At 25.8% G+C, this 22,437-nt stretch overlaps 2 protein-coding genes across 3 annotated transcripts; one reads left to right on the top strand and one right to left on the bottom strand.

Moving 5' to 3' along the window:
- Nucleotides 1–6,528: 6,528 nt before the first annotated feature.
- LOC109795156 (reticulon-like protein B5) lies at nt 6,529–8,365 on the top strand. Its single transcript, XM_020354580.3, has 5 exons — nt 6,529–6,763; nt 7,178–7,358; nt 7,487–7,628; nt 7,786–7,855; nt 7,965–8,365. The coding sequence occupies exons 1-5, from the start codon at nt 6,607–6,609 to the stop codon at nt 8,123–8,125; spliced, it is 711 nt and encodes a 236-aa protein (XP_020210169.1). The 5' UTR covers nt 6,529–6,606; the 3' UTR covers nt 8,126–8,365.
- A 3,160-nt stretch (nt 8,366–11,525) lies between these two features.
- On the bottom strand, nt 11,526–14,701 carry LOC109789895 (F-box family protein). Of its 2 annotated transcripts, none has more exons than XM_029270614.2 (6): nt 14,339–14,701; nt 13,596–13,750; nt 13,416–13,503; nt 13,056–13,282; nt 12,405–12,547; nt 11,526–11,874 (listed from the first exon to the last, which is right to left on the bottom strand). In XM_029270614.2, the coding sequence occupies exons 1-6, from the start codon at nt 14,521–14,523 to the stop codon at nt 11,746–11,748; spliced, it is 927 nt and encodes a 308-aa protein (XP_029126447.1). In that variant the 5' UTR covers nt 14,524–14,701; the 3' UTR covers nt 11,526–11,745. The 2 variants fall into 2 exon arrangements, with proteins under 2 accessions (XP_029126447.1, XP_020204535.1); XM_020348946.3 differs by having other exon boundaries at nt 13,056–13,243; nt 14,339–14,699.
- Between the last annotated feature and the right edge of the window lie 7,736 nt (nt 14,702–22,437).

The raw sequence follows: 22,437 nt of genomic DNA, 5'->3' as shown, positions 1-22,437 counted from the left end.
GAAGATCGTTCCAAAGTCTTAATTTCTTGTTCGCTGGATGGTCGATAGCATGACACTTTGTGTTGGTTCCGTTCTGGTGGTTGGGTGTGGAATTTTATGTCGTTATTAGGACAATAACAAATGAATCAATTGGTCAAATGATTCCTCCTAGCAAAAATTTCTAAGTGGGGTCTTCGTGCTTCATGCTAGTGGGGGCAAGAACAGGATTTGCAACCATAAACTTTTGTGTGGTTTTCAGCACCAAACTAAAATAAGAAAATAGAAGCTCACCAAGTAATCAGAGAAATTCATGTCTTTGCATGTTCATATATAGAAAGAATAATTGGGTGATGGTGGGAATTAATGTTGTGTGTTCGTTCCATTTGGTAACCTCCTTTGACTGGACACAGAGAACTGAATACAAGGTCATTTTTCACTTTGAGAGATTAATGCAATTGGGCTAGTGATTTCAGATGAACAAGGACAAGTCATACCTCATAACTGTTGCAAAGAAAAATGAATAGTGGAAAATATGTGTGATAGAAGAAATTTGATTTTTATATTTTGGGTGAGGCGTGATGGAAAAATAAGAATTAAATCCAAGATAATGAGTAATGAGTTAGGATATGCACAGCAGCAGCAGCAGCAGCAGCAGCATGTGGGTGAGGGTAACGCAGGTGCTCATGTCAACTAGGACTAGTACATGGTGTAGTCGTTGGTCAAAATAGAAAAAAAAAATTGCATAGGAGATATAATTTATGAAATTCAGTGCAAGACAGATAATTGACCAAGAAAGATTGAAATGTGAATGTGACTATATTTGATGATCTGCAGCCATAGCTGGCACCTTAAAATCAGACTCATATATCGTTATGAATTTGAAAACAGCAGGATCAATTCTCAATTCTCATGTCATCTTTATTTTTTTTGGTTGAATTGAAGGGGCAACACAATTAATTAAAAATTACGCTATTAAAGTAAAGAAAAGTCTAACATCATCAAAATTACAAATATTAGATTAATTTATTGACTAATCAACCGCTCTTAAATAATTATCCAAGTCTATAATAAAATATTACAATAAATATTGATTTAGTCGTCCTAAATATAATTTAGGGTCAATTTAATTATGTTTTTTCTTTTTAGTTTTTTTAAACTATATTTTTAAAACAGATTTAAAAAACCAATTTTATAACAAGAGAAAGGGGAACAGATGTGAAAGTATAAAGAAAAACATAACTTAAAGTTTTTTTTTAAATAGAAAAGAAATATAATTTTGAAAAACTATTCTTATGTATCAAACGTGTTTGTATTTTGTTCTTAAATATACAAGAAAAATTTAGTTTCCATAAAATAGGAAACAAGTAATTTTAGTTTTGGTTTACAATTTTTCTGTTGTTTAACTTTTTAAAATGATCTAAGTAATCATTTAATAGTGAAGTAATATCTATCTATCTAATATCACACAAAAAGGTTATATCAATCAAAGTTAATATTATTTTTAAAAAATAAAAATAAATCATATTTTTATATCGCTAATTAATCCCCTTTCGTATAATTCTTTCTAATAATTTCTAGAAGTGGAAATAAATTAAGCAATTTGTTGAAAACTAATACCTCGAGATAAAAGTATTGTTATTCATCTATAGTATAAAATAATATTATCAATATTGATTTATCAATAATATTATTAATACATCTATAAGTTTTTATTTAATAATAAGAAATATATGTACAGTTATATTTTCTATTAAAAATATATATTTATAATTTTAATTTATATATTAATATATTAATTTAATAGTTAAGTATTATTGAAGTTAAGGAAATGAAATCCAAGTTTCATCGATAATATTTTTATTTTTATTTAATATTATATCATCACTTTATACTAATGACAAATATTTGCATCATTCACTACCAATAAAATATCATGTAAGTAAAAATCATTACATTTTAATAATACTATATAATTATAATATTATAAATATTTTCACATACAATAAAAAGAACTTTTTGGAGATATTTTAAAAAATGTTATCAAATTATATGTAAATATTATTAATTTATTTTTGCGATATATTATCAATTATTATATATAATCTATATTGTTAAATATTTTTAATACTATTTTTATTTCATTAAATAATATTTTTTAAATGTTATCTTTGTAATATTTTAATAATGATATTAAGGTTTAGTTAACAATATAAAATAATAATTAATTTTAATATAGATGTTATTATTACTTATAGTTTATGATTTTTAGTCTCTTACAAATTTTTAAGATCGAATATATCTTTAATAAATTACATGCTAATATCAAACTCTATTTACCTTAAATATCAATTTATGATTATATATATTTATTATGTCTTATTTATTTTCTTGATATAAAATTTTAATTTTGAGAAGTAATTAGAAATTGAAAAATTTCTCTTTATATAATACTTTTTTACTTGATATAATATTTTAATTTTAAAATTAATTAAAAAATAATATTAAAATAAAAAAAGTTACTTTATACACGTAACAATCTCAAGATGACTTTATTCACATCATCAATGTTGTTGACGTAACATTATCCATATGAGATGCCATCAAGTGTGTCATCATTTTTGTAGAAAACTAACAATTAAGAACTAAAATTAGGCAATTTAAAATTTATAGGAAAAAGTAAATAAATTATAGACACTAAAAACATAAAGAGGGTAAAAAATACAAAATATTTAAACTTCAAAATAATACAAATTCTTCCGAAATGCTAATACATGTTTCATTTATTGCATTAGGTCACAATAGTAACTCCTCGTCACTAAAAGGATTCATGAATGCATCTCACGCATATTTTATAAGGAAAAATGATACATCCTCTCAAACTCATTTTTATTTTCCGAAATATCTTCTGACAATATGTATCGGCTGGGAAGTTAAATATAAATAAATATTTTACTTTATATAAGTTAACACGTGTTAATTTTGTATGCTTTCAGAAGAATTTTCTTTGTTATAACATAACTATATATCTCCAGGAAACATATAAACATGTGGAAAAAGAAAATCTTTCTTTGATTTTTTAATTATTTTTTATTTTAATCTTTTGCCCCTTCAATAATATGAGGTGCTGTTCCTTATATTGTTTATTTAAAATTTGTTATCGGCATAAAGATGAGAAAAGCAATAGCAAACAGACATAACAGCAGATTGTGCACAGAAAGAAGCAGATCCTAAGCTATTGAAGATTGATTAAATGAAGAAGCCTGAGCGATCGAGGGAGAAGAGCACGATCATTATACTTTATAAGAATAGTCCACGCTGCAAGTGCAACAATTGAATTCTGTGGGCAATAAAGGAGATGAAACTGTCCTGCTGAAATTAAGATAAAGATATGAATTCAGAACAAATAATGTTTGTTACAAAATTTATTACATAAATAACACAAGCAAGCATTTGTCTTCATTACTGGCCAATCGATTCACCACGTCACTGGAGCTTTCTTAAAGCATCTATACCACATTACTGCTAAATTAGTTCTAGCTCACTTTATGGATTATTTAAATTTTAGCAAAATTGTTTCTACAAGCAATTTTATTAAAATTTAAGCAACTTATAAAATAAATTAAAGTTAATTTAACAATAATGTAACGCAGGAGGTTGCTTATAAGCAACTCTTAGGATGCGTCAGAAGTGATCGAGAACCACAAAGTTTCTCACAAATAACAGTAGCTACTACCTACTGCCCACTGCCTACTATCTATTTATCCAATAATTCACCTTCTTAAACCAACATAAGACCTGCTAATATAAAAAATATATCTCAACAATTAACAATTAACATCACATCACATGTGAAAATATATATAAAAAAACACAAAATATTAAAATCTAATTTAAAATAATCCAAGTAAAATAAATTTGATATCATATATAAAAAATTAAATTAATATCTTTATCACATTGATATGAAGGAGATAATATTATAAAATAATTAATAAAAAAGATATTTGTCTTAAATTATAAAAATTAAAGAAAATAAGTATATGAGATTAAAAAAGTATTTTAAATTATAAAAACTAATAAATAAAGTAAGTAAAATTATAAAGATAAAAAATATATTTTAACGTGTATTCTTTTTACTGCTTCTCAATAAACATAATTACTCCATTAATTGAAGGTATGTTAGCTGACACCATGAATTCTTAAAAGGATAAGAAAAGAGTTATTTATCTAAACATCTAATAAACTTTGACTATTTTTGTTTACTAAACTTTGACTGTTTAAAGTCTTAATAATTAAGCCTATGCATGAATACGTTTTATAATAATAATTCAGCATACTGTTGGCATATTTAAGTCGAAAGACTTAAAATTTATTATTTGTTCTTTACTTTTTAAAGAATTTATAATTGAGAATCTTAATTTTTTTATGTTTAATTATTATTAAAAATAATATATTTTTTTTAAAATGTGATTTCTTGAAAATATTTTTTATATAAATTTTTCACCAAATTATTTTCATAAAATACGTAAGAATCTAACATTTTTTATTTAAAAGAAATGTTTTAATGTGATAAAAAATATTAGGTTACTAGTTAATGCCATAAAAAGAATTTAATTTCATGAAACATTTACAAACATTCTTAAAAATATTTATGATCAATTAAATAAATTTAATCATAATTCTTAAGATTTGTAATTTTTAGTGACCATGATTTTTGGACATGAATTTTTTTTTTCTAACAACCATTTTCTAAAATTAAAGTTTAAAATAGAAACTTTAAAATAAATTAAAAATTATATAATTTTAATTTTAAAACTTTTTCAATTAGTTTTAGATGAGAGATAGGAAGGATAAAGTCTGTAATTTGTTTTAAAAATCTACTTCACTAAACTTTTTTTAATGCTTCTTTCCTCCTTTTACAAGAAATAAGCAATTTAATTTCTTAATAGATTCTTTTCAAGTATATATTTAACCTAATTTTTCTTTTAAGAAGAAGAAAAAAGAACTAGAAAAAAAAAAGTTGGCTGAAATACTAGCTTTAATATTTATGTTTTTTATTTAAAAAAGTCCTTTATGTATTTTAAGAAAATAAGGCGATTTATATGTAGGGTTTAGGGTTCAGAAACTATAGTAAAACAAATATTACCTGTGATATCAAACAGAGAACATGTATGCTGCCCAAACTTAGCTTGGAGCACTTTACAATATAAGTCCTCTTTATAATAACTGAGAATACTTGAATGTAAAGTTTAAATTAAAAAAAAAAAAAAAAAAAAAGCACCTTATTAATAGCAATACATGTCTTGCATTGCAAGGAAAGGTGGTGAGAGAGCATGGATACATATGGCAACAGTGCAGGCATTGAAGATAGCAGTCAAAAAGCGAAGATGAAAACAATGAAAAGGAAACTGGCTAAATCCTTCCCTGTCTAAGTTGACCACTTTTTGTTTTAATGTATCTTGCATTGCATTTACATGCACACTTATAATTAAGTTGGGGAAGCACCATGCATCACCAAAGTTTTTTTTTTCTTTTCTTTTTTTCTTTTTAATCACACACCCTTTGAAACCCTGTGTGTGACTGCTATTTTTCTTCCCCAAAGCAAAGCCAAAGACTCTTGTCTTTCCCTTCCTGCTTTTACTACCATTTTTTCTTTGTCTTTACTCCACCATATAAAAGACCCTGGCTTTAATTTCTTCTTCTTTTTTTTTTTTCTCTCTAAATTATCTTGTGAATTTTGTGCTTTGGATTTGGGTTGGTACGCCTCTTTAGGCATCTTAGATTCTTAAATCAGTTTTATTTGAACTTAAGTGACAAGTTTTAGAGTAGGTTTATCTAGTAATTAAGAGTTGGGTATCCATATTTTTATTTCATTTTGGGACTTTTTCAAAAATTTTGTTTATCAAAATTACAATAATAATATAAAAATTTGAATTTAAGATCCAAAATTTCCAATCTAACATAAGTACATAAGCTTGACGAAGGAGGAGAGAGGACACGGTCAACAGTGTATTCTTGTTTCGTGGGTCAAACAATCAGTTTTTGGTCATCAAAACAAAACAATCTAGTTCTTGCATATTCGGCTATGTTGGCCACTTGGGCCTTCAAGGAAACATGTCTCCTTTAAACTCAGCCCATCATTTTAAACGAACTGAAAGAAATGGGAATTCAGGCCCAGAATGAAGAGCATAAGAGATAGAAAAAGCTAGAAGAAACTTTATTCTTATTGAGTGAAAATTACAAATTCTCAATATCATTATTTAACGATTCATGCATGAGAAAATTTATAGTTTTTGATTAATGACGAATGGTGCTTTCTGCATGATTCAAAAACGGTTTTGATTTTGATTCATATGGAATAAGAAAAAAATATACTAAGGTTTTGAAAAAATAAATGAAATGGAAAAGATATATGATTTACGTAATAATTAGAAAAGGAGATATAAAATAAAAAAAATAATATAAGAAAAAGTGATTGGCATGAAGTGAAGTGGAAGAATTCCGTTATTTATTCGTAACCACTCTTCCGAGGTTGAGGCTGGGACTGAACAATTAAATTATAAATAGGAAGGGTTTGAGTTTGCGATCGTTTCTGAATTCTGAGTTCCATTCTCTCAAGCCACATCCATGGCGTCAGACAAAATAGAAGAGAAGTTCCACGTCGACCACAACTCCGATTCCGATTCTTATTCCAGTTCCGACGACGACCACACCACCGGATCCAACGTTTACCGCCTCTTCGGCCGCGATCAGCCCGTCCATAAGGTCCTGGGCGGTGGAAAACGTAATTCACATCTTCAATCTTCAATCTCCTTAATTATCTTTATTTAATTCTTCAATGCCTGTTATCTATATTAATTACAATCACATGCAATAATGTACGTAGATTTCGATCCAAAACTAGGTCTAGGACTTTTACGTCTGAAATTAAGAAGCTAGAAATATGGAGCATATATTACAATGATTAAAGGCAGGAACCAGGAACTAACATTGCCTGGTGACTTAATTAGGTTTATTATAAAAACACAAGATTTTGCTTTATTCTCTTGTAGAAGAAGGCTATTATCTTCATCGTTCAATATTTATATGAAACCTACTCTGGACACAGCTGAAATGGGAAAGGGATTTGGAAATTATCTATCGACTTTGGTGGTAATTAAATACTGATGAATGATGATGTTGCATGTGTCCCTTGCAGCTGCTGATATTTTGCTATGGAGGAACAAGAGAAGCACCGGAATTGTACTTGGTGCTGGCACTGCCTTTTGGGTTTTCTTTGAGTTGATGGAGTACCACCTCATAACTTTTCTTTGCCATTTAATGATTCTCTCTCTGGCCGCACTTTTCTTGTGGTCCAATGCATCTGTCTTTATCCACAAGTAAGCCATTGCAAATTTTATACTCTTTGTCTTTGCTATATATCTCTTACAATTCATTAATAATTAAATTGTCCTATTTTATATCTTAATTTCTGCACTTCCCTTTGGTTTCACTTTTTCTCTGCTAGGTCTCCACTGCAAATCCCGCATATAGCAATTCCTGAGGACTGCTTTGTCGAGGCTGCTTCCGCTTTAAGAACTGAAATTAACCGAGCCTTAGTTATTTTGCGGGAAATCGGAACTGGGCGAGATTTAAAGAAGTTCCTTAGCGTACGTTTATTCCTCCCTTCATCCTTATAGTAACAGATTTCCTTGGATTTTGTCAGAAATTGAGGTTCAACTGAAATTCACATCCATTCATGTCATATGTTCAATTTTTAATTTTTCATCATGCTTTACATAGTCTCGTTTTTTGTCTTGTGACCAGATTATTGCTGTATTGTGGGTTATCTCGGTTATTGGGAGTTGGTTCAACTTCTTGACCTTGTTTTACCTATGTAAGACTTCGTACATTATATTACTTCTAATATCGTTTGCTTATCAAGACCTTTTTAATGGTATCCATATATTCTCCTATCCTAACACCGACTCTATTTTGTCTGATAGTCTTTTTGTCGCTGTTCACATTGCCACTGGTGTATGAGAAATATGAAGACCAGGTTGATGCAATAGGTGAGAAGGCGATGATTGAGATAAAAAAGCAGTATGCAGTGTTTGATGCTAAGGTTTTGAGCCAGATACCAATAGCGGGCATGAAAAAGGATTAGAATACATCATCTATCAGGTCTTGTTCAGATGTCAAGTTAATTTCTTACTGCATCTCCCCCTTCCTCTTTTAATTAATTGGGTGAAATATAGTTTGAGTAATAAAAGTCCATCTAGTCCCGGCTTTACTTTTGAGGATTATCTTGGATTTTTTATGAGTAGCCTTAAATTAAATGTCAAAACATCACATTGACTTGATGAACGTGCATCCCATGTCATCCAAGGATGTGCATCCCAAGTTCTATTGTCGCTTTTCTGCTTTTAATTCTTCAATTGCTTCGCCAATACCACAAATTCCTTACTTGGAATTTTGTTATCGATTCCAAGCTGGAAATCCATGACAATAAAATTTAAATATACTATGATGAATTTGACCGAATCAAAGTGTCTGTCGGTTGTTTAATGGGTCTGCCGAAAAAAGATGAAAAAAAAAAACTAAAGAAATATTTAAAAGTGTGTTTTACAATGTATTGAGAAGTTGTTTCAAAAAAAGTTGGATAAAAATAAATTTATTTGATATAAGAACTTATTTTAGAAGTTTATAGTTTATTTAGATAGTTCTAATTGAAGTAGTTTATATTTATAATCTCTTAGATTTTTTTTCTTTTTTTGAGGAAAATTATTCTAAGTAATTTACTTTAAATTCTTTATTATTATTTTAATTTATAAATTATTTTGATTACATGTTATTCTCTCACTCTCATTATCAAATAAAAAAATACAAAATTTTATATTAATCAACAACTTTAATCAACTAATTTTACCAACTTCAAACTTATAACTTCCATGTTTTTAGTTTGTTTATGAGTTAATTTTTACTAAATACATCCTTAATATTGAGATGCATTCGCGTTATCCTTCTTCCTTGATAGGAATTATTTAGTGTGTTTGAGGAAAATTATTTTTCAAATATTAGTTACTTTTGTATGAAAAAATATTATTTCTCAAATAATTTTTTTTGGTGAATAAATAAATTAATTGCTTGAAACATCAATTTAACTTTATAAATATTTTTTTTTAAAAAAAGTTGTTTTTATGAATCTAATAATCTAAAGCAAATGATTATCTTTTGATGGATTTTTTTATCTTAAATTTAATTTAGACTTAAATGTGTTTTTAATCTTTTAAGTATAGTAATTATGTAATTTTAGTTCCTTAAATTTTAATTGACTAATTTTAACTTCTCAAGTATTATAGTCATGCAATGTTAGTCTCAACTTTTGTATTAATTTTTACAAATACGGTTTGATATAAGAGATAATTTTTTATGTATAAAAATTATAACAAATATATTAATTTTTTTAATGTTGAAAATAAATTTAAAATTAATTAAAAAGTTATAACTAAAACTTAATTTACTATCTTAATATAGGATACTAATATATCAATTAGATATAAACTTATTTACTAATAATTAAATAAAAATAATTGATTGTACTTATTTTACAATTTAGTCATAAATTTGAATTTCACGAGATGACGTTCCTGAATTAAGAAGATTTCATAGGATAATTAGATTAATAATCAAAAGTCAGATTGTATATGAGAAAAAAACTAAAATAACTCATATTATGTCATTAAAACCATTTTTTATGGTTTCACAAAAAAAAAAAACAAAACATTTTTATGAGTATCAAGTTTTAATTTATCTGTTAACATTCTTTACTAATTACTATTCCAGAATTTCTTATAATTAAGGAGATTGTGAAGGAATGTTTATGGATAAAGATTAAAACTTATACGGATGAATACGACATAAAACATTATTTTGTTTTGATTTTTCACGTATCAGACATATAAAATTATTTTCCACAAGTTCACAAATAAATAATAAACTATTATTTTAGACTGTATAATGTACATATTAAATATTTATTATACATAACTAAAATTTAAAATGAATTATATACAAGTAAATATTGTATTTGAATATATAAATTATATTTAAAATTATATAATAGATACTTTTAAACATATAAATTATATTTTAAATTTATAATAAATAATTTACATTGTAATATAATATTTTTATTTATTGATAATTTATTTTAAAATATTAAAATTTAATTCATAAATAATTATGATAAATAAAAATTAAATTAAATAACAAGTTAAAAAAATTTCTAAAATTCTTCTCATCAAACAAAAGTTCCTGTAAGATAAAGATTCATATTTAATATATAAGACTTGATTTCAAATTCTTAAAATTAAGTTATTAAAATTTTAAAAAATAAAGAACTTAATTAAAAAAAAAGTTTAGAAACCTAAATAAAATTATTATAATAAAGTTCTACAAGAAAGGTTTTGAAAGTATGGGCTTAGTTTCACTTTCAAGAGTCTCTCTCAAATGTCAAATCCCATTTCCCCACTTTTCTTCGGCTGACCATAATAGATGATGCACAAGGTATACGAGAAGAAAGGACAAGAGTGTGAAATTTTTTTTAAAAAAGGAAAATTCTCCGTCCTCCGAACTCGACCTCCGAGATATATTCCGAATGTATAAAAACTCAATTTAAATTATAAAATATTAAAACTATTATTTTTAATTTCTATAATTTTTTAAAATTTTATTTTAATTTTTTATGTTATCAATAATATATTTAAAAATAATAGATTGAGACGATTATGTAATATCAAGTAAGTTTAATATGATATTTTTAATAATATAAATATTAATAAATAAATTTTATACGATAATATTTATCAGATTTTTTAACAAAATTTGAATATAAAATTAAAATAAAATTTTTTAAAATTATAAAAATAAAAAATAATAGTTTTAAATTTGAAGGATTAAAAATAAATTTTTAAGAGACTAAAAATATATTTAATTTAAGAGACTAAAAATATATTTAAATCTTATTATTTTTAAAATTGAAGAAAAATAAAATTTTCATAAAAATAAAATATTGTATTTAATTCAAAAATCAAAGATAAATTGTGAATTAACTTTTATTTTTTTCTTCTTTTTCACTTTAACTAATGATATTATTCTAAGGGAGGTGAATGATTTTCAAATATCAAATATGTGTGTCTCATTTAATCATATCTAAGAAAAGTGAGTTCAATTTTTCTTTAAAATAAAAGGGTGATTATATTATATATAATAAAAATAATAGAAAAATTACCTTATCCTGAAATAGAAACTACCTTTATTTTAATTATATATAATTTTAAAAAAACAAACTTTCACCACATTTGACAATAATTCATCTTATTATTACTATCACCACTACTAGTAAAACACATCATCACCACCACCGGCACTTAATCATATTTTTTAATATTCATTTTATTCTTAATAACTACACATTCAAATAAATGTAAAAAAAAAAAAATCATTAGAAAAATTGTTATGCTTTTTTTTTTAGACTATAAAGATCCTTTACTAGAAGAATCATATTCGAAAAAGATAATATCACGACAAAGTTTTTATTTATTTTATCTTTATTTTTTCCATAGAAAACAAATTTCTCATAACACCTGTATCGCCAACATCAAACTTGTGTCGTTCTTTTAACAGAGACGCAACGTGTTTTTTTCCCTACTGATATACATAGAGCGATTAAACTGATTATAAAAAAAAAGTGATTATTCGTCAATAACTATGGCAGTGTAGCCATTATATACTTAATTTTCTTATATGCTTGGGATATGCCCATAACCTAGAAATTGGTCCTTCTTCTGAATCACTGTCACTGTCTGAGGAAGATGTTATGGATATAGAATCATCTAGAAGATATTCCACAACCTGAAAATAGGAGGCCTACACAGTTAGTGAGTTCATTTACTTCGGTAAATTATGTTGAACGCTAGCTGGAAATAAACAAAAACGCAATTTAGAGTGAAAAAAAGTAAGCTTTGATCTTCAAATAACAATACAAATGGATTTTCAACATTCCCAAGAATGTACTCGAACAAATTTGAGAGGGGAGTAAACTACTTTCTGGCAACGGGACAATTTACCAGAAATCACCTAAAAACATTAATACTCATCAAAATTAATCCAGACGTACAATTTATGCAAAATTAACTTATTAGATTCAACTTATCTAGTTCATTAACCAAACTCAATGAGCTAATTAACTGGTCAAGTCAAATTCATTTTGCGTAGTTTGGTTAATTTTCAGTCCTAACAGTTGGTGTTAGATTGCTACAGGATTCACCGGTTCTAAATAGGTGAAATGTAGTGAGGCACTTCAAGATAATAAGTGAGAGCTGAATTTCTATGATGAATGACCATGGCTGATACAAAGTGGCCAAGTACAGTACAGAACATACCTGGAATGCTGTTACAGGCTTGATATCTTGAATTTCAGATATTCCAGAGTGTACATTGGGGCATTTTGCGTTATTTAGCCAAACTACTGATTTGCAGTGTCCACAATATCCCCGGTTGGTTGTTAATTTTCTTGATAATGCTCCTATATCAAAATCAACCAAGTAAGACAGAAGAAAAATTGAATGTGCAAATATGCATACATTTGTGTTTCTATATCTGTGATAGAGAAAGAGTAACTCCTTTTTGTAGTCATAGCATAAAAATTTAACTGACAAATAAAATGTAATTCAACGTTCCTGACAGTTTCTAAAGCTGTAATTTGGTTCCTAAAACACTTGAAATGAAGAATAAACTATTAGTTCCATTGCCCCATGCTTTGGGAAATGAAAACAATATTATTGGAAAAATTCTAATTTATAGCATCACAATATAATCAGATAATGAATTAAATGTATAGGCCAGCAATTACATCTCTATATATCGACTTCAACACTACTAGGAACCTAATGTCAATCAAAGTAAAAGATGATACATGTACATAACAGTTTCCCAGTCCCAGTATATACTTTTATCCCATTAGTTGACTGAGAACACACTGGATGTGAAAAGAGAAACGAAGTTTAACTACATTTCCTCAACATTCAGCTTACCAGTGTATGCTCCTTTAACAGCCTCTTTCCAGTTGGCAATGACTTTAGTATTATCTATAGGCTCATGCAAAAGCCTATCATTTCTGCTTTCAACCAGTTTCACAGGCTGCTGTTTAGCTCCATTACCGTACAGTGAAACATACTGCATCTCCCACAGTTGGTTATCATTTGCAGCTATGTTCCATGACCTAAATATGCAATGCCCTTGAGTCACCAGGTAATTGATACTGATAATGACAAATTTAATGAACAATAACATTCCAATGTAAAAAAACATATGACAACTGTTTGTATTTCACATCCTCAAATGTGGGCTAAAATGATCAATTGTTGATATATATATAAGAAGAAAAGCATTACCCGCAGACTAGCCCCGCTGAGACAAAAGATTTCATATCAAGAAAACTGAAAATGTGCACAAGAATATCTTGTGGAAGTTGCAATGAGCCTGCAACACGGGAAAAAGAATCTTCTTAAACAAGATTATTTTGCTTTCATTAATATAACAAAGCCATTTCTTATTCTTATATATAATCTGACCTTTCTCTACCTGGTGAGCTTTACAGCGTCTCTTATGAACAACCATGGCACGCTTAAATTCTTTTACAGCCACATTCCTTTTCTGCTTCGGCAGTGCTGCTTCTACACTCTGAAGTAGGATGTGGACTGCTGAAACAGCACTCTGAGTCTGTATTCTAAAATTAAAAGCATAAGAAAAAAAATGAGGCAAAGCGGTCCATAAAGACAGCAGTTACATGCTCAATTACTAATTGACTTAAATATGTTTTTTAAGTCTTTTGATATGAAAAAATTAGTTTTATCTCTCAAATTTAAAATTGATTTTTTTAGTCCTATAATTTGAAAATTAAAATATCTTATTTTAGTTTTTTTTTCTTTCACAAATATCATTAGTGAATATGTCAAATAAAACTCACTTAATACTAAATTTCTGATACAAAATTCACCTATTGTTATAAAAAAAAAATATTAAATCTAACTAAATAACTTTCTCAATCTATCACTATCTATAAAATACACAGTTCTTCCATTAGCATACGAAAATTCTCTAACACAGCCTTCAATTCTGATTCTAACATAAGTGAAAGCAGGATATAGTTGTAATTAGCAATTTGAGACATGTGAAAAAAACTCCAATCGCTATAAAAGATGAATAGAACTTCTGTTGGAACAATAATAATCATACATGATAGCATTTATGAGAATTGGAAATAGTTATATCATGAATTTGATTAACGAGAAAAGAGAAAAAGAAAAAAGCGTACTCTGGGAGGAGACGGAAGGCGGAGAGGGTGTCTTGGAAGACGATGGATTGCAAATATTTGGTAAATTGATGAAAAGCTTCCCTCAGAATAAAGCTTAGCTCTTGGCACGCAATTGGGTATCTATAGGGTTTTGGTAGAGACTCTCTTAAGCCAAGTTTTTCGTATCTCTCTAATGGGTCTGACATATTTTCAATTCAATTCAACACTCTCATTCTCTTCTCTTTACATTTATTCACAAACTTAACATTCGAATGGATTTGGGAGAAACCGCCTTCAACACCACCCTACCCTAAAACCTAACATTATCTCAAAAATCAAATCACCGCTTATGATATTTAGATACTTCAACATTCTAATCTCAATCTTGTTATTGTAATTTGTACGGCTAACATATTTATACACAAGAAAAGAGGCAATTTTTTTTTTTCAATATATATGTATGTATTAATTATAAAACTATTATTTTAGCACATACATTTTGTATCCTAAATGTTTAATGTACATAACTAAAAAAAACTAAAATTTATATATATATATATATATATATCACATTTAAATATATAAATTATATTTTAAATTTATGATAAATAATTTTTATTATAATATAATATTATTTTTAGTTGATTATTTTTTAAAAAATATAAAAATTTTACTTTGTAAATAAATATGATAAATAAATTTTTTAAATTAAATAAAAATTAAATTTTAAAAAAACCTTCATAAAAATTTCCATAAAAGATTAGTCTTTAAAAAAAAACTCTTTCATGAATTAGTGTTCAACATCACAAATTCACAATTATTATCATAAAATAATCTTGGAACTTTCATAGTTGACACTGTGAAATGACACCTCTAAAATATGTATTTTACACTTTTCACTATGATCACAAATATAAAATGTGTATGAAAATTTCACTAACAACAATTAACACCTCAATGAACCAAATTGTTATTTATGTAAGTTTTATTTATTTATAATATAAAATTTAAGTTATTATGTATTATGTTGACTCATTAATGTAAAATGTATGTAAAACATTGTCATATAAACAAAAAAATGTTTACGTATTTTTTTTTTCGTTTCTAAAGTATCACTGCTGATAGCAGTGACTAATCTCTTCGTTACGTTGAAGATACCTCAAAAGATGGGATAATTAGTTCCAAGATTTAACAAGACTACATACACAAGACAAGATTTAAATTCATGACCTTACTTAAGCATAGATCAACCCCTACTGCTAAACCACACGCTTGAGATTATGTATTTTTTTATATTGCCTTCTTTATTCTAATATATTTATATAGTTACAAAATTTAAATATTTGAATTACCTTTTTCAACAAAATCTTCCATGGAGCATATTTATAGCTTCTCCACTGCGATAATTACACTTTATCATTTATGTAAGGGAGTTGCTACGGTACCCTCAAAGATGGAAGGGTTTCAATACATTTTTCTATGTAAATTCATAAACTTTTTTTAAAAAAAATTAATTTAATTATAAAATAAATAATCTAAATTATACTTATAAAATAAAAAGTAAGATAAAATTATAGAGATTAAAATTATAAGTTTTCAATAATATTATAAAATATTAAAGAAAAAGAAAAAATTAATAAATAGTAGAAATAAAAAGTTATTAAAATTACAATATAGAAATTCAAAAATTTAAGACAAAAAGACAAAAAATATACTTAAAAAATTATTAAAATTAAAATATAAAAATTCAAAAATTTTAAGTGAAAAGATAAAAATATACTTAAAAAATTATTAAAATTAAACTATTTAAATATATAATAATATTATTACAAATAAATTAGAATATATAAAATAAAAATAAAATGACTAAATAATTTAAAAATTGAAAGGATAAAATATTATAAATATTATTTAAATAAATTACTAAAAATATAAAATATAAAAAACTGTACCGGTACCCTCTCAAATAAGATGGGTACCATAGAATTTCTCTTTATGTAATCCCTCACCTACCCACCTTCTCTATGCCCATCCCCAAATCTTTTAAATTTTCACCAATCATGACTTTTTTGTTGAAGTTAAAAACTGGGAGGATCACTGTTTTGCATATGTTGTCTCTTGCCACCTCCTCACCCCCTAAATCCACAGTAATAACTTCTTTGTTAAAGCTAAAATCGCAAATGGTCACACCTCTATCTTGTGCGTCAGCTACACACGATGACCCCTCTTCCATTGCCTTTACCATCCCTCATCACCTCCCCACTTCGACAATTACTCCTCTATTGATTTTTTTTTATGATTTGTTTTAAAATTTTCTATAGAATTAAATGTGATCGAAAATTAATGAATTCTTGAAATTTTTATAAGACTTGTTTTTTTTCATCTATTTCTTCAAAACATGTATTTTCACAATCTTTTATTTTCTTCTATTCTTTTATTGCATCATTTTTTTTATAAAAAATTTCTAAAAAAGTTAAGACACTCAACCTGCATTTACGTGAGAATTTACAGTTGTGATTAAGTATAATCATGAAATTTTCAACTATACATAATTCATGAAATTTCAAATTGAGAGTAATTTTTTTTATTTTTCTAAAGAAAAATTAAATGTGATTGGAAGTTAATGAATACTTAAAATTCCTACCAAACTTATTTTTTCATATTTTTCATCAAAATATGTATATTTCACAAATTTTTATATTTTTTTTCTTTTATTATCTTCTTCCGACACTCATTTTTTTAATTCTCTTTCTTTAAAGAGTTAAGATATGTATTTTTTATTTAAATTTTTAGTTAATTAAAAGTTAAATTTTTACAAAATTATAAGACGTGTTATAAGATTATTATTTTCATTAACTAGGTATATAACAATTTGTGTTTATCATAATTATTTATGAATTAAATATTGATATTTTAAAATAAATTAATAATAAATAAAAATAATTTTATGCTATAATATAAATTATATCATAAATTTAAAATATAGTCTATATGTTAAAAAATTATATATTTATATAAATTTTAAATATAATTTATATATTCAAATAATATATATATATATATATATATATATATATATATATATATATATATATATATATATATATATTATGAGCAACTAAGTTAATGATACAAAATTTGTAAGACAGTTATGATATTTATTTATTTTGAAAAAAGATAAATGAGCAAAGTTGACAACAAATATGATTGTAGAGGACCAAATAAGGGATTTTATTTAGATTCGATTTTTTGTTAACAGACTTGATATTTATTTGTTGGGTCAAAGAGAAACTTGAAGTTAAAGTGCAATTGAGTTGGCTGATTAGAATATGGGCCGAACTTTCTAGTTTCGTTTGGTTGAAGATGAGCCTAGTCTTTGTTTGGTTATTTATGTTTGCTCCTTCATCAATAGAACGTCTCTTTTATTCTTTGTGGGCTATTGTTAAACTTTAATTTTGAGTTGTTGATCTATTTAATGAACAGAGTGTTTAGTTTCTCAATTGATGCTAAAATAATAAAAATAAAGGAAGGAAGGAAAATGAAATTAGGAAGATTAAATAAAAGAACGTTTTAGAAATAGTTTAATGAGTCATGCATCATTAGTGTAAAGATTTTTACACTATCAACTAATAAAAAATATTATTGATATAATTTTTAAGATAAATTTATAAAAATCAACAAACTTGATATAAATGATGGTTTGTGATTAAATAATTGTGTAAAATTGTGATCTTATCATTTTGTTTATTTTAGGGTGTAGTTCGTTGTTCTTAATTAGTGATATATCCAACTCAAGTAAGATTGATTATAATCATCGTCATTATATCTAATTGAAAAAAGACAATTCGTACTTTTTTAGAGTGTAAAATTAAGTAGGTTTACTTTTCATAGACTTTTAATTAAAGGGCCAGCTTGACTTACACAATTTTAATCTAACCTATATTAAGTTTTTTCTTTTTAATAATGTAACACCAAGGTAAAAGTAAAATAAATATGATAAGTTTTACAAATCGAATCTAATTTATTTATGTAGTATATATATATATATATATATATATATATATATATATATATATATATATATATTTAGCATCAATATTTTAAAATTTTGATTTTAAATTAATCTAATTCGATCGAAAGGTAAATACAGTTTGACCGAAAATTATTTTTGTTAAAGATTAAAATTTGAGTATTGTTTGAATAATTTAATCTTAGGTATAGACATATTTTTAAGATCTAATATGACATTCATGATAATAACTTATTTAAAAACATATTTTGTAATTAAAATTTTTTATTCATTAAAATTATAATGATGATAACATGATTTTAACCTAAGATCTTACACTACAAGAAAATTGTCATATAGTGACATATACCTTATAATGACATTATACATATCATTAAAAATTATTTTTACCCACATAATAATTATAATATATATTGGTATATTATTAAAAAGTGTGGGTATAGACTATAGTGACACACAAAATATGTTGCTAAATCTCATTTAAAATCAACACTATAATTATGTGTAACTATATGTCAAATAGACATATACTTACATATATTATACTTATGTCACTGTATGTAACATTTCTTGTAGTGTTGTAATCTAAGATCTTGTGTATTTTACCTCATTCCATCATTAGGCTAATTATAATAGTTATATTTTATAATTAGATATATTAGTAGGACTAATTATCTTTCAATATAAATGTATAAGTTCACTTTTATATAAGTCAAAATATTTAATATATCTTTTAAAAAAAATAAATGTATTTTGTAATATATTATAACAAGTTTGATTTAATAGTAATAATAATAATGATATATATATATATATATATATATTTAAATAGATATGGTCTGATAAGCTTAATAAATAATCTAGAGTTTAACTTTTTCAATCAAATAGACTATAATAAAAATCATAATTTGACGCATTTTATTTAAAATAATTGACCAAATCAACTAAGCCATAGACTTCCGTCTAATATATTTCTCAAATTCAACTCTACATAGAGTAAAAGAGACAAATGTCACTTTATTCTTCTATAGTGGAACCTCTACATGTCCTCAACCAGGGAAGTGGTGTACATTAAGTCACTAGCTAGTACTCAAATTTTCTTAACCCAATATAGTATATACTATTTTCATCATAATCTCTTTCTAGCTGTTTGGACTTTCGTTTGATTTCCGTATGTTATCTGATTCTCCTCGTGCATAACAACATTAATTTAGTGATTTCTCACATTCAACTCCAAAGAGAGTAAAAGAAACCATTGTCACTTCATATCATCTTTCAGTGTGTTTGGAAGATACACGTCAGAAACGCGCAAGAAATCATGTTCGCCAACTGAAAGATGCAAAAATAATATGTACGTATTAACTTCTATCAAAACGTGAGAAAGTGTGTCAAGAACATCATATCAAATACATATTCAATGTGTATTAGGACTAGTCGTAGAAAATAAATTATTTCAATATTGAATTATTTATGGATATATAGTTTATATGATTAATTATATGAAATAAATATATTTGGATTTGTTTAAGATCAAAATTGGTTTAATAAGGATAATTTATTTCGTCTGACTTGTTTTAAAAATATATTATTATAGTGAAATTAAAAAAGAAAAGGTTTCGAATGATTTGTAATAATTGATGTTACATTTAAAATAGTCAATTATTGGAGACAAAATGTGGAAAAAAAACTGTTAAAAAATTAATCTCTTAACTTTTAACTAGAATCTCTAAAATTTTGCTTATATTTCTATAGATATACATTTTTCTTTTTATTTAGTATTCAATAGTCACATTGAGATTCAAATCTAAGGGATCTTACATATTATTCCAACCCAACCACTAAAATAACTCTATTCACTAATTTTTGCTACTATTAGGAACTAAAGAAGTGAAAATATGATTAACCATGAACATTATTTTTAGAGGAACAGATTATAATCCATATATTTATGAAACATGCTCTTGGTCATTGACTTTTTTGTAATCTCTTATTCCATGATGGCTAAAACATTATTGCCAACGAAGCCTCTAAGGAAATTGAATAGAAAAATGAAGCTTCAGCTATATCGCACTCATGGGGGAGAATTATAAGACGCCATGCTATGAATAAAATGCTTAATTTGTCCAATGTAATTATCCAGTCACAGATCTAAACAAAGAGTCAAAATGGTTGAAGGGATGCGTTGAAAATGAAGAGATGCAAGATTCTAAAGAGGAGAAGATTAGGGTGAGTCAACCTTTATTGAATGAAAGAGGTAGAAGCCTCTACATAAGAAAAGAAAAGAAAAAAAAAACATTTGTGAGAACAAATTTTCCATACATTACAATTATATGAATCGTTGAACCTTGATTGAGAAAATTGGCTAAATTATCACAACAGTATTGCTGCTATATATGCATAACTTTGCAGCAAGTACTAGGATTACCAGAAATGTGCATTTTACAGGCCTTTGAGCTTTAGACCTTTTCTGCTATATCTTATGAGCTAGATGAAGCATAGGAAGAATTGTTTACACGCATAATTGTTTCTCATTAAGCTTAGATTAGACACAACAGCCAATCAGTCATCTATATAACATCTGTGATAATTACTGTAAGGTTCAAAATAAGGCTATAGATTTTTTGTATCTATACATAGGATGAAGTATTTATGAATGATGAAATTGTGATTCACCAACTTGCAGAATTTATACAGTCACAGATATGATTAAGACAAGAGCTCGAATGTTTTTGTTTGTTAATCCTTGATTCAAGGATTCAATATGTTGTTATAAAAATATGCTGAACCACTGGGTGAATTTAATTTTGTTCAAATGACGTTGATGTTGATTGAACAAAATAAATCGAACATTGAAGAAATAGTCAAATAGAACTCAGAAATATTGCAGATATGCTGTCATATATTTTTGCGCTGGAAGAACCACATTTGTATGATGGGATTATATATATAGTGTTTTATGAAGTGTTTACTCTTGATATCCCAGATTGCACTCAACAGCGTTGCTACTATGCGTACTTTCCGAATACTTCAAACCTAAATTATTAAATTTATGCTGATGTCAATTATTTAAAAGAACTTAAAAGTATTTTTCTATTTTAAATTATGCAGCATGTTATAATAGGTTTTCCTTTTTTATATCATACACAAAATAAATTCGAACGTTGCTACGATAATTGCAATTTCTATAAATTTAAAAAAATACACAAAATAAGTATAGTGTACTCCAGAAATTATTAAGAGGTCCTTACCCCCATAATTCCTATCTAGACCTAATTAATTAATATTGTATATAAAGCTACAAAGATTAAATTTCAGACACATTGGTGTATATTGCAATTTATAAATAGTAATAATTACTTAGTTAAAGTAATTAAATAGGTTTTTTTTGACACCAATTAAAGTAAATAGTTAAAAAGACATTAATATTTAGAAGTATAATATATTAATATTATAGTGAGAGACTGAGTTATCGTTTAGTGAATGAAAGGTGTAACAAAAATTGAATGTTATGATGATATTAAAGGAGGAGAGTACTATTATCGCTATTAAAAAAAATCATGTAATGATATATTATTTGTTATTAAAATTATTTTTATTTATATTATTAGATATAAAATACATTGATATGTTTTTAAAAAGTGTATATATAATCTATAGTTATACATAATTAATATATATATATATATAATGAAATCTCATTTAAAATCAATATTAAAATTATATACATATTATATATATTATATGTCACTCTATATGACATATAACATTGATTATAGTGTATGCTTTTAATGTTGATAAGTGCTTAAGGAAATAAAAAGACATTAACAAGTGACTATATATGAGAAAATAAGTAGCGTTTGAATTATATAGAAATTAAAATTTTTTTAGCTATTATAAATGAAGAAAAAAATGAGATTATTCCAATAACTTAATCGGTAATCTCAAATTTAAATGAAAAATATAAATATAATGAATAATATAATAAGTTAAAAATAATAAATATTATAATAAAAGTGTTTATACTTATAAATTAGTCTTTAATGATTTACGTGGCTTGAACTTTATTACTGCTGTGGAGGAGGAGGAATGA

Source organism: Cajanus cajan, chromosome 7 (genome assembly GCF_000230855.2).
Source record: "Cajanus cajan strain Asha chromosome 7, NIPB_CcT2T_4, whole genome shotgun sequence".
Lineage (NCBI taxonomy): Eukaryota > Viridiplantae > Streptophyta > Magnoliopsida > Fabales > Fabaceae > Cajanus > Cajanus cajan.
Note: the sequence above shows the minus strand (reverse complement) of the source record. Positions and strands in the feature narration are given on the sequence as shown.

Coding starts and splice junctions, on each gene's coding strand:
- LOC109789895 (XM_029270614.2), bottom strand. CDS start 14,523: ATGTCAGACCCATTAGAGAGATACGAAAAACTTGGCTTAAGAGAGTCT. Junction 13,751..14,338: donor GCCTTCCGTCTCCTCCCAGA/GTACGCTTTTTT, acceptor TTTTAATTTTAG/AATACAGACTCAGAGTGCTG. Junction 13,504..13,595: donor AGCTCACCAGGTAGAGAAAG/GTCAGATTATAT, acceptor CCCGTGTTGCAG/GCTCATTGCAACTTCCACAA.
- LOC109795156 (XM_020354580.3), top strand. CDS start 6,607: ATGGCGTCAGACAAAATAGAAGAGAAGTTCCACGTCGACCACAACTCC. Junction 6,764..7,177: donor GGTCCTGGGCGGTGGAAAAC/GTAATTCACATC, acceptor TGTCCCTTGCAG/CTGCTGATATTTTGCTATGG. Junction 7,359..7,486: donor GCATCTGTCTTTATCCACAA/GTAAGCCATTGC, acceptor TTTCTCTGCTAG/GTCTCCACTGCAAATCCCGC.